Source organism: Macrobrachium nipponense, chromosome 12 (genome assembly GCF_015104395.2).
Source record: "Macrobrachium nipponense isolate FS-2020 chromosome 12, ASM1510439v2, whole genome shotgun sequence".
NCBI lineage: Eukaryota > Metazoa > Arthropoda > Malacostraca > Decapoda > Palaemonidae > Macrobrachium > Macrobrachium nipponense.
This window is the reverse complement of record NC_087205.1, coordinates 50,191,992-50,204,491: the sequence shown is the minus strand read 5'-3', so window position 1 is coordinate 50,204,491 and position 12,500 is coordinate 50,191,992. Positions and strand designations below refer to the sequence as shown.

The window sequence follows — 12,500 nt, the reverse complement described above, 5'->3', positions numbered from 1 at the left end:
TTGACGGCATGAAGTGATCAAGCACCGGACCCTTATCATTTTTCATGCATGGCAACACCTGAAGAACAGACCACCCAACCATCCATCCATGAGATGGCTGCAAATCCAGGTCGTGAATTCCATCCATGGTTCTTGCTCGGGGCAACGGGTCTCTAGTAACATTTTCAAGAACAGCCAATGACTAACTCTATCAGCCATATTAAGAGCGCTCATATCACAATAGAACAGCCCAACTTCCTGTGCTGCAGAAAGATATGATGTTGAATATTCTTAGCACTTTATAAATGACCATTCATTTTTATTTGGAATTCATGACAGCCGCAACGAGTCACGTTCAAGCTACTTTATCATGACAACTCTTCCTCAATTTCACCCGTAGCGGAGGTTTGAACGCTCCAACATTCATACCCTTTGAAAATCAAATATGGATTGGGTTGAAATCTAATTATGAACTTACTGAAACTTTTAAATATGAGTTAGACAGACTCCTGGATATCCTGCCGGATGACTCGCCAAGATGCCACGCCATCTCTCTTTTACGCGACCTGAACACGAGGAGCATTTTAGCGCTATCTGGCAACTGGTAAGGAATAACCAATCTTTTTAGGTAAATATGTATCTCATTTCTATTTCAATATTTGTGCTCACTAACATCCCATTCTACAAGTGGGAGGACCTCGACGATATAATTTCCACTCTCGGCGATTCGACCCAATCTAAATGTAAAAATTCTCAAATTCTAATATATATATATAGAAATATTATATATATATATATATATATATATATAATATAATATCTATATATATATATAGATATATATATACTAATATAATATATATATATATATATATTATATATATAAGAGAGACGAGATGAGAGAGAGGAGAGAGAGAGAGAGAGATGAGCGAGTGAGAGAGAGAGAGAGAGGAGATGGCTTCCCACGTACGGAAAAATTAGCAAATGTTCAAATATTGGCGTAGAACTATATTTTGTACATAAAATCTCCTTAACCTAAGGGTGGGAATAAGCGAAACCACCATAAAACTACGAGACCCACCTGTTGTGTATGGTGCCCAACAACTATCTCTTGGGGCACTTGGTGCGAAGAGGAGACCACCTGGCGAGCACTTTTCTCCTGCTGGAAGGGAGGTCGCAATGGCCCCGTGTTCCGACTTGGGTACGGGTGGCGGGACTTGTTCCCTTTGCCCTCAAGATGATTTCGTTCGGGAGAGCTTTGTTGCAAAGGAGCTATAGTTCTTGATCGATACTCTGGACTTTGGCCTTGTTTATCGGCATGGCCCGATCGCTGTTGATGCTGACTGTAATAAGAGAGTCTCTCATAATCTTTACTTTGGTAGTGATCCAAAGAGGGAGGCCCTTTGGTGCACTGAAAAGGTCGATTATTATTGTTCAGCAGAGATAATGGTTGGGGATGATGTCGCTGATGTTCTGAGCTTCCATCCATCGTCGCAATTGTCTCTGGATACTGAAATGAGGTATGTACATGATGACGTTGCAAATAGTTGTTCTGCTGCTGTTGCTGCAACTGTCTGCAAGAGCGAGAATCCATAGAACTATATCCACTCTCCTGACTAGCGACATCATTATCAGGATGCTGTTGGGGAGACGATTTCCTGGCATCCCGCAGGACGTCGTGGATGACAGGAGCTCGAGCTGGAACACCTGGGGCCTGCATTGGCATTCCATGGGCATGGCTGGGCATACGGGGACTTGTATGAGTGGATGGTGCCCCGCTGCTACTACCGGAAGAGGATGACAATTCCCCATTTCTGTATTTGACCCCCAGAACTCTAGCCACCTCCTTAATTTTCTGAAGCTGGACGCCAATGTCACTCGTATTGTCTGCCTCCTGAGTAGTAGAACGAAGAGTGGAGGTGTTGGAGGGATTGGACCGCAAGGTGGAAGCACCAGAACAGAGGGTGGAAGTCGGGGAACTCCAAGGAAAGATACCCATCCCTTTACCCCCTAACCCCCCTATGCCAACTCCCCTTTCGAGGACATCGGGGACAGATGTGTTGAGAGCACGACGAGAGAGGGCCGTGGCAGCACCACATTGAGCCAAATCATCAAGAAGCGACGATAAAGAATTGTTTCTTTGCCTTGGGGGTCTTGGCGGCGGTTCTAAAAGGTCAGGGACGCTTGTATTATGGGCGATCCGAGCCTTCTGAATGTCTCGAGCATGGGCGTGGATGACATCCAAATTCTCGTACAGAGGTTCCGTTAAATCATCTAGGCTCCTGGTGGTAACAACGGGTAATCTTGGCACTTCATCGTCAAGAAAATCTGACAATTCATCTAACGAGCGACACGATCTTAATCTCCCACGACCCCAACTCACCTCAGGCTCACGACCGATGTCGCCCCTGTTGACACTGACACTGACACTGCCAGGGCTTTGTCCAATTGCTGTCGCTGGTACTGCCCGGGCAGGCATCATAGCCTGGGCAGCTGCAGCTTCTAACTTTGATGTTCTGCGTGCCCATCTGTCATCATATCGACTTAGTCTTGGATCAGGAGAGTACTTTCGCTGCTCTTTCAGTCGCTCGGTATGAAACTGGTATTCCCTCGTATGCGTGAAAACTCTGGAATCCCTCTCCCTACTACGTCTACTACTGTGAGGCTTAGAGGGCATGATGCCTACATACGCTAATTTACTTGACTTAGAAAAGTTGCCCTTGAAGGGCTCTTTGGTTTCTCGTAAATGAACATCTTTGGTAGGGTGACAGTGACTTGAATGCCCGGGGTGAATATGGGCAGTTGGTGGCACGACATGATGTGCCTGGGAACTATGGTATGGGTGCAGTTGGTTCTTCTGTCCCGTTGATGTCGAAGAAGATTTTTGAGTCGAAGGGCGATGGTAGGAGGACAGTCTTTCGTGCGGCAGCTCCAGACTCTTCCCCGTTTTGAGCAAAGGACCCTTTGGATGGCCACTGACACCCACACCCACACAACCACACTGAGCGGCACTGGCCGCACCCACTTTCTCATTAGGACAAATGACCTGGCGATGACCGCGGGACCCGGAGGTTGACCTCGAAGTATCCCGCTCACGTCTTCCATTTGAATGATGCTGATGATCCAGTGATCGGGTCTTGTCTTGCGAATACTGATGAGACCTCCGAGGCCGACCGCGGGGTCCTGTGGCGGAGCTGAGGGCGGCATTCCTCCCGACAGAGCTCGAGGAATGGTGCGAAGAAAGGGAATGGTGGAGAGCAGGATGAGGAGCAGTAGTCGTCGTTCCGTTCACGCAAGACGACGACGACGACGACGACAACAACACAGGAGGCACAACTTTCCCTTGATTAGCTATACAAGTCTTCTTCTTCTTCGTCTCCTCCTCCTCCTCCTCCTTCTCACCCTGAATGGTGTCTCTGGGAGTATATGGAGGAGGGTAGGAATATTTGATGCTTTTAGTAGGGGGCGAGAAAGCACTCGAAGGGCCATGATTTAAAGCTGGATGGGTGGACTTGAAGGGCGTGGGCGGGTAAGGCGGTGGGGGTTCTTTGATGGGTTTGGTATCCAAGAGGGGGTCTGGGGGGTGAGGCTGGCGACTCCCATTGGTGGTGTTGTGTGAGAGGCCGAGGCTGAGGCTGGAGGGCTGAGATGACCGACTGGACGAGAACTCGTAGTAGTGAGGGAAGTGGCCCTGGCAGTAGGCATGTGAAGAAGGATGGTGGTGGTGAAGGTGATGGGGGGGAGGGGAAGAGGAGGCGAAGGCCTCCGGGAAGAAGTGTTGGTGATGATGGTGGGGGGGAACCCGAGGAGGGGAGTACGGTGGCGGGGGCTCTGACCCTGGGGAAGGCAACACCACTTCGCCCCATCCGTCCCCCAGGTACACCATGATAATTTGATCAACCTCTACTATTTGCTGCTTCTGCTGCTACAGGAGAGGGAGGGAGAGAGGGAGAGAGGCCCTTCCCTCTGTCGAAGACCTTCCCTTCAGACAATCTCCCTGAATCCCGGTCTCTTCAACACCACCCAGTTGCTGCCACTAAGATTCGATTCCTCTCACGATCACCATGACGAGGAATGGTCGCCCCTGACAAAGGTTTTTTCATTTTCACTCTTCCACACAGCGTCAGTCTTTCTTCTTAAGAATCCACAAAGAGCGATCCACTAAGAAGCATTCTCTTTCTTTTGACGGTATTTTATTTCTCAAGTGGAACTCACTCACTGCTATCTTGCCCCACTTTCCCCTGAGAAGATGAATATATATCATCAGAAAACATTCTCTGGTTTCTTCACTCAAAAGAAATTTCTAAGTTACTTTCTGTCATTTTCTGCAGAAACACGCATTTTTCTTGGCCAGTCAACGGAACGGTTTCGAATGAGACCTTTTCACAAATGCCAAGGCTTAGAAATAATTGACACTAGTTGATTTTTCACACGAAAAAGAGGCTTTTCGTCATTCATTTCAATAGTGCGATTTCATAACCTTTTCCATCACGAGAAAAAACTAAAGCCTCCTTCACAGAATCGAAAGTGGAAATATGCCTAACTTACACTTTCCTCTGTGCGCGAATGCGTAATGGACCCACGTAACAGTCCGTATTAAACTATTGTTTTAATCCCATCAATGCATACTGCACCAGACTCAATTACTGTCTTCCTTTCTCTTCAGTACTGAAGCGAACGAAAGGCCGTCCGTCACGAAGGTTCCACTTTAGAAAGCACAGATACGCAAACGTCAACGCTCGTCACTATCCTGTAATCCGTCTGCGTGAGGAATGGCCACTGGTCTAAGGAAGATCCATTGTTACGCGAGCGCGGACGGCACGGCGTCACAGAACATCCTTCCAATACGGCTTCCCTTGGCCAACTAGTGACTGCCTGCTCTCTGCTGAGTGCTCTGCTGCTGCCTGGGCCCCTGGGCCCTGGCGTTCTTTCACAGCAATCCAACACTCGGAAGACTCCAGCGCCGCCCCAGAAAGGATGGGCTCGCTCGCTTGCTCGCTTTGCGCCTTCTCGATACAACGAGCGCACCGTTAACGCTGATTTTACCTACTCATTCCTGATTACGTTCAGCTGAGGCTGCAACGCTAACAAAAACCCCTGTGAACTTTCTTCCCCTTTGTTCATTCTTCCTTGAAATTGAAACCCACATCATTAATGCGATCGACTTGGAAATATCTTGGTACTCCTTCCCTGCATCCGTGCTTTAAGGCAATCCTCACTAAGACGATTAACAAACTATGTAAAACTGACTGAGAAAATCTCATTCTAATAAAACTGACGGTGAAATGAACACCTAGGATTGTATTTTTCTCACTTCTCTTCTCATCTTCTCTGTGCCCAAAATGCGACCCATATCAGTCGACTAACAACTAGGTACATAATCCACTGCTCAAGACAACAGAGGCACAATGGATTTCATAGAACACGCCCAGTCGACCCTCCCCGATCACTTCATTTTCGAATACGGGTTGTCTAGTTGTGAGACGAGAGAGAGACCGAGAGAGAGACGAGATGATGAGAGTGCGATGAGAGAGAGAGAGAGAGCCGTCGTTATCCAGGACTTCATTTACATATCAACATTTCAATATCACCTTAACATATACACAGCTGAAGACGCAGCATAACGATATAACTAACAGCCACTGTCTACTGTGGCCATAGCCCAAATATCAAACAAGGTAAATAAAGGATGCTGAATTACCAGATCTCGATACAAGAGAGCTGGGAAAGCTTTCAATTTCAACCAAAGAAACGATCACTCACAGTCTCACACACCGCAGCCCTCCCCATCTGGCCTTTAATACGAGAAAAAAAAAAAAAGCGCTTCTACTACTGAGTTAACAGAGGACTTCATGCCATAAGACAGGCGCAATAGCTTGTCATTTTTATCTAGTCATCACACCAACATGAAGCAAACCCTTCAATATTAGGACCACAATAACTAACACGATGACATAACTGCAGTTTATCAAAACAGGGCGATATGGTATTAACTAACGCCATACGGCAAGTCAATCCATAAAAGAAACAAATGTGTCCAAGTTACTGATGATATCGAAACGCAATAAGGACTGATAAAAAACTTAGGTATCTGGGAAGTGGGTACAGTCAAAACAATCGTATATGGAGAAACAATTCCAGTTATGTATGCGTGCATATATATATTTCAACAAAAACTTCTACAGTGAGCTTTCGGGAATCCCCCTTTCATGCTCTTTGTAGAATTTGGTTTGTAGATTATGTACTACCCATACATAACTGTGGATTTGTTTCTCCATTTGAAGACTCATGCAGTTACTGAGTATTCTTTAAAATGGTGTATATTCGCACAGTCATCATCATCATCATCATAATAATAATAATAATAATAATAATAATAATAATAATAATAATAATAATAATAATATACGAACAACATATTTGTGGAAAGCAAGAAATGTCCTTGTTCTCCAACTAACAGGGCTTAAACTTCACTCCACTTCCAAATCCAAGCTAATTCTGACAACTGCAAATGAAAGAAGCGCCCTTTTCTTTCTTTCTTTCGTTGACTTTGTTTTGAAAGGGTCAAGGGTATCTCTCTCAGTGTAACACTGAAGCAAGTGCCTTTAAAAGGGCTACATTTTCCCAATAAGTCTCTCTCTCTCTCTCTCTCTCTCAAACTTATATATGGCCTGGTAAAAAGCAAACTGATAGGCACAGATAAAAAACCTACAAAACAAAAGGCAGCAGCACTTCACTGTGAGACAAACCAACTGCTGGTTAGTGATTGCAATTAAAATTTTAAATTACAGTGCAGTTCAATGTATGATAACCGACTCCAATTCTTCGCAACTGCTACGAAGAGGAGCCTCCAACATGGGTTTGCTCGATGTTTAGAAACAGGAAAGATTTTTCGCCCTGAACAGCTCGTTTCCCGTTTCCCGTTTTTCCCTCATCCTTGAAATGGAGCCATTTTCAAGCGGCTTCCGAATTTCTCTCCGGCAAAAGGACGACGCTTGTCTATAATCCATCTTCGCTCTTCTAGTGTCTTTTCAAGTCTTTTGATTTTTTTGTAACGAAAACTATTGTGATGCTAATTGTGTCCGTCCGCACTTTTCCTGTCCGCCCTCAGATCTTCAAAACTACTGAGGAGAGAGGGCTGCAAATTGCTATGTTCATCATCCTCCCTCTAATCATCAAACATACCACATTGCAGCCCTCTATCCTCACACGTTTTGATTTTATTTAAGGTTGAAGTGAGCCACAATCGTGCGCTGGCACCGCTATAGGTGCCGACAACACAGGGGCACCCCCATGGGCCGTGGCTGAAAAAGCATCTTATTTGTTGGAGCCTGTTAGCGAAAAGGGTACATACATACATACATACATACGTATATACCTACACAGCAAGATGTAGTAAAGTTACCTTCACGTGGTTGTCAGTTGTCAGACTTCTTCCTCCTCTTCTTCTTCTTCTTCTTCTTCTTCTTCTTCTTCTTCTTCAGTGTCCTGCTGCTGAGGTTTACCTTGAGGTATCGAGCCAGGCTTTTTCTCGCTTATTATTTTTAGCTCTCGAGGAAGAGTCGCCTGTTATTCTTTTTCCCCGTTTTCCTCCTTTCATCTCTGTCAAAATTTGTTTCGGATTTCCGCGAGGAGGATTTCAAGAAATAACCCCCCCCCCTCTCTCTCTCTCTCTCTCTCTCTCTCTCTCTCTCTCTCTCTCTCTCTCTCTCGTTTGAGTCATTGTGGGAACGCTGATTCTCCGCGGGAAGGGGAGGATTGATTCTTTGATTTTTAGAACGAGTAGTATATAATTTGCAAAGGACTGTGAGAGAAAAAGAGAAACTAAGTAATCATCAAAAAGAATACTTTCAAGCCATGAAGTCTTTGGTAATACCGCGAATAATCCAAGATAGAAAAGTTAATCATGTCTTCAATCTAGAATCCATGGATAAAACCATTAGCTATTTAAACCGAGTTTTGAGAAAAAAAAAAAACGATTTCTATTGGTATGTGTGCACAGCGAGTCTCAAAACCTGCGCTTGGGGAAGAAAGCTTTGGACGCAATTATCAACTGAACAACCACTTCTTTATACAATAAAGTCTCGTCATATAGTGAAGTAGTAGAAATAGCCCGCCGGTGTTTCATGATGGGATCTACTACTGCGAAATATAGAGCAAAAACCGAAAAAAAGAAAAAAAAAACCGGGGCTGAGCCCTGGGAACCGGAGGTTGCAATGCAGCCTAAGGCCAGAAGTGTCTTATTCGTGTAATAAAAAGTGCATTGGATTACGGCTCGGTGAAGAACAACCGTGATTTTTCATTCGTCGCTTCTTTCTTTCTCCTTTCACGGTTCTCAATAACCGCAGAAAGAGGCTGACACTCTTCAATAGTATTTTAAATCTGAGAGAGAGAGAGAGAGAGAGAGAATTCCGGAATATTTGAAAGTGATCATATACATAAATACATATGTACTTTGATCATGCAAACATAAGTATTATTATAGAAGCTATATAGTTCTGTCTTTCACTGGATATCAGTAGTGTCGGTTGGGGCCGTCGAAAGTCAACTTTCTCTAACCTGCTTCGAGATAGATGGCAGCGATGCAAAAGCAGCTCTGGAGCCACGCATACGTTGCAAGGAAGTACTACGTCGGCACAAAAGGATGACGACTCTCTCTTACTGTTGTTTCCCAGAATATTTGGACCATTCGCTCAGTGGATGACTTCCTCATAGAAGAAACACGACGACCATCGCGTATCTTCCGTAACGCAAATGCTGTTGAAGCACTACATACTCCTCTTTTCCTAATTTCTCACCTTGAAACACAAAAATTTAAACAAACCAGTACAAATTCACTTCCCTTTGTTCTATAAACTGGAGAAGAAAACACAAGGTCACTTGAATACTCTATTTTCTGCTCGACCGTGACAACAACTGCATCCCACCGCTGCACTCGCGTTACCTCAAACGAAATTTTTTTTGGCGCGACTATAGCTACACATCCAGCCATACAACTGGGGATGCTCTTCATGCCATTCTTTAACCTTCACTTCCATCCCATTGACAGCATCCTTACAAGATGTCCAAGTCATCTCCCGTCCGTAGTCAAAGTTGACAAGCAATAAAATTTTAAAGACTTTTGAATCGAAACAGTGCAGAGCGGAGCAGAGCATTATGACCCCGGAAACACACCCAATCAGCGAGGCTTGGCTGAAGTGTTGACGTATGGGGGGGAGGGGAGGCAACCCTCCCCAAACCAGAAAGACTTCCACTCCACTATTTTATTTGGCTTCGCCAGACAAAGTGCATGTGCACAGGCAGCAGCCTTTCACTTCCCTCGCATTAATCAATGCACGTTTTCACGTAGCAAATATTTCATCATTTCAAATGAAGACATCTTTATCATTCAATAAACAATTCATGTCAGGCGAATGCTATAACCAAGCAATAAGTACAGAATTTCAGTGCTCCATGAGTGAAATAACAAGAATTCACATCACAATATCCTTCAAGGAAAGAACATTACTCTCAATAAAAACATGATTAAAAAAGTGAACGATAAGCAAAGTAACTACTATTTTTGTAGTGACTGATAAACGAGCGCAAAAAGCTTCGAAGTTATCGCTCCTGAAGCGGGGGGAGAAACCCATTTCTACAACACAGACTCGCCAAGGGCCTTAAGCCTATGCTCTCCATGAACGTCAAAAGAAAAGAAAAAATCCAGAAGGGTTTCATAATACGGAATAATACGCCATCATCATCTCCCATCAAAACTTCTGATAGGACCGGAGGCCGCTTCTATAGAGCGGTTATCCGAGAAGCCGGACGAGAAGAAGCGATTCATGTTTGCCCCCCCCCCCCCCCCCCCCCCCCCCCTCCCCCCCAACCCCATCACACCCGCCGCACCTACTTGAATCTTTCATCTCAGGCTTATGATTATTCAGTTCAACTTGATATCATAAACTCCCTAAAGACTGAGCACAGTATGGAAGGCCTGGCAAAATTCATTCACGGTCAGGTTTAATCTGGGCATGCGTGTTCAGGCAAAGGACCCACTGGGTCAACGGAATTAAGGCCGCTGGAGAGAGAGAGAGAGAGAGTTGGCACTTCTCCAACACTCTTCCTCTTGCACCACCAGCACTTCCTATAAAATTTTCTCCGTAAACTGACCAAGGCACAGCTCGGGCATCGGGCTGTGCAACCAAACTGCCAAGTGCTTAAATTTAATATAGACATGTGCTCAACACAATATGAAAAAGCTAATAAAAGGTCTCATATTACTTTTGGTCATTGAATCCGTTTTATGACATGTATCATAATACCAAAACGTAGTACAATACAGCCAAACCTATGCAAATCAAACAACAGGAAAGGAAGGGGAGAGAGAGAGAGAGAGAGAGAGAGAGAGAGAGAGGAGAGAGAGAGAGAGAGAATGTGCCATCAAGAATTGAAACTGATCAGAATAAATATATAGTGGGATCCCGATACTCTTATGAACGAGTTCCATTCTAACAAAGGTTAGCTCAAATGGAAATTGATGGTTTGATAGACAAAAAATTAAGGACAGCTTCTATGCTTGTGTCTAGACTGAGCAAGCACAGTTCTCAAAAATAAAAAGAATGCAAATATTTTTCAAGATGACAAAAAGACCACAAATTACAGTCCGGAATGTTGTGCAAACATTTTCTCAAGTTATGAAAACTGCATTCACTATTGATATCAGAAACGTAAAATGAGTGAATGGAGGAGGTGCACGAGTGGCGGCTATGAAAGAACAACGTTGTGGGTAAGAGTCGAGACATGACAAAGATCAAACAGTTGAACGTCACAGTTGCGTATGTGGCATGCTCTCCTGTGTAGTATTTATATCCCTCAGCAACGCTGGAAGGGTCAAATTGCCTCAAGACTAGATACCAGAAAGTTGCCGTTGAAAGTAAGTTCAATCATGTTCTAGGCGACGACTAAGACCAGAAGAAAATAATACCTGGAGAGCAGAGGGCACCTGCACTCGTGCATCACCGAACAATGAGAAAAACAGATGAGAACGGCCATAAAGCACAATCAGACGGTCCATTATCAAAAAGATCTTCATCTCATTTTTATTATCATCATTATTCAAAACGATCTAACGATCGAAGAGAACAAGACTAAAAAATGAACTTACTGCAATATACCAAAAACAGACTGCAATAATGTTAGAAAGTAAACGAGAATTGAAAAAACAACGCAAGTAACAACAGGCATCAGAGCAATGTCGAATGACGCTTTCAAGTAACATTACAACTTTGAGCGCTTCCATCAACGACCTCATCACGAAGAGCATTCCAGTTTTATCGCAGAGGGAATGAAAAATTCCGCTAGTGGACAGGAAGTGTGTCGTAAACGTTTTGGAAAAGGTCCAGCGCAAAATACTGTTATTTATCAGGAGAACTGCATGAATGAGCAGCCGACCTCCCCTGAGGTCGGTCAGGTCGACTCTCTGTCGGAATCACAGGGAATCTTACAGGGAATGAGGACTGCAAATGCATCAGCGGAATATAATCCCAATAACTTTGTGGTGAAGTGAAAAAAAATTAAATCAAAATAAAGAAAATGTGCGGACTGAAGAACCCTTGTGATATAATATTTGACACAAAGAGCGAAGAGCGCTCCCTCAGGATAAATCTCAAAAGACTTCTTTTTTTAATATGCCGGGGCAGTACTTCTGAAGGGGTCTCTTCCAATCAACAAAACTACGTTATAAAAACAACCACGGTGAATCAACGTTCACGTTTGCACTGTACATGTGGTCTCTGTGGCTGCCCTCCATCCAATGTCATTGCCAGCGGAAATAACCAAAAGTTTATTTCAAACAGCAAACAAAGCACAAAGGAAAGCGAGGTGCTAAAACTGTATACAGGGAGCGTACAACCCACTGTAATCAGTCAGCGAAAACTCACTCTGCAGCCCGCCCCCCCACCCCACAACAAGGCAACAAAAGATTTCCAGTGGAATGCCAGACATCCAATCGTTGCGATTCGTTTTCCGTGAAGTGTTACTCATCAGGCGGTTTTGATTGCGTTATCAAAACGCAACAGACATCTCATTCGAAAGGATCAAAGACTAAACATGAGCAGCAACCCCCACGAAGAAAAAAGAAGTCCAAAACGAAACTTCAATAAAGAGAGACATCACGTTTTACTGTCCGTCTCAAACCACCAAGCGAAGAGCCAGATGAACTTCCAATGAAGCCTCATGCAAATTTAGTCTTGTCTCTCGGCACATGGGAATGAGTATCGGAAAAATTGCCACCTTCGGCGCTGCTTCCACGGCACCAACAACGAAAAGTTTCTCAGTGGCAAGACTCCGGGTGAGGCACTCAAGTTGAATCCCTAGAAGCCAGCCACGAAAATCTTTATTCCTTCAAACAACTTTTGCTAAGGGTATATTACATTATCATGCCAATACAAATGCATGTATAATGAAAATGGAATGAATATATTAAAACTTAAAATAAGAGCACCATAAACCATATAAAAATATTCTGCTAATTGAGTTGC

General features: G+C 44.2%; 1 protein-coding gene across 16 annotated transcripts in view; it reads right to left on the bottom strand.

Moving 5' to 3' along the window:
* The window catches only part of LOC135224522 (afadin-like), a 573,724-nt gene that overhangs the window by 86,691 nt on the left and 474,533 nt on the right, over nt 1–12,500 (bottom strand). Inside the window, exon 1 of one of the 16 annotated variants that reach the window (XM_064263588.1) lies at nt 1,061–4,860. The exons of the other annotated variants lie outside the window; for them this stretch is intronic. Coding sequence (XP_064119658.1) covers nt 1,061–3,865 — 2,805 coding nt within the window. The 5' untranslated portion in view covers nt 3,866–4,860. Of the gene's footprint in view, nt 1–1,060; nt 4,861–12,500 lie in introns of those variants that run through there. 16 annotated transcript variants of the gene reach the window in all.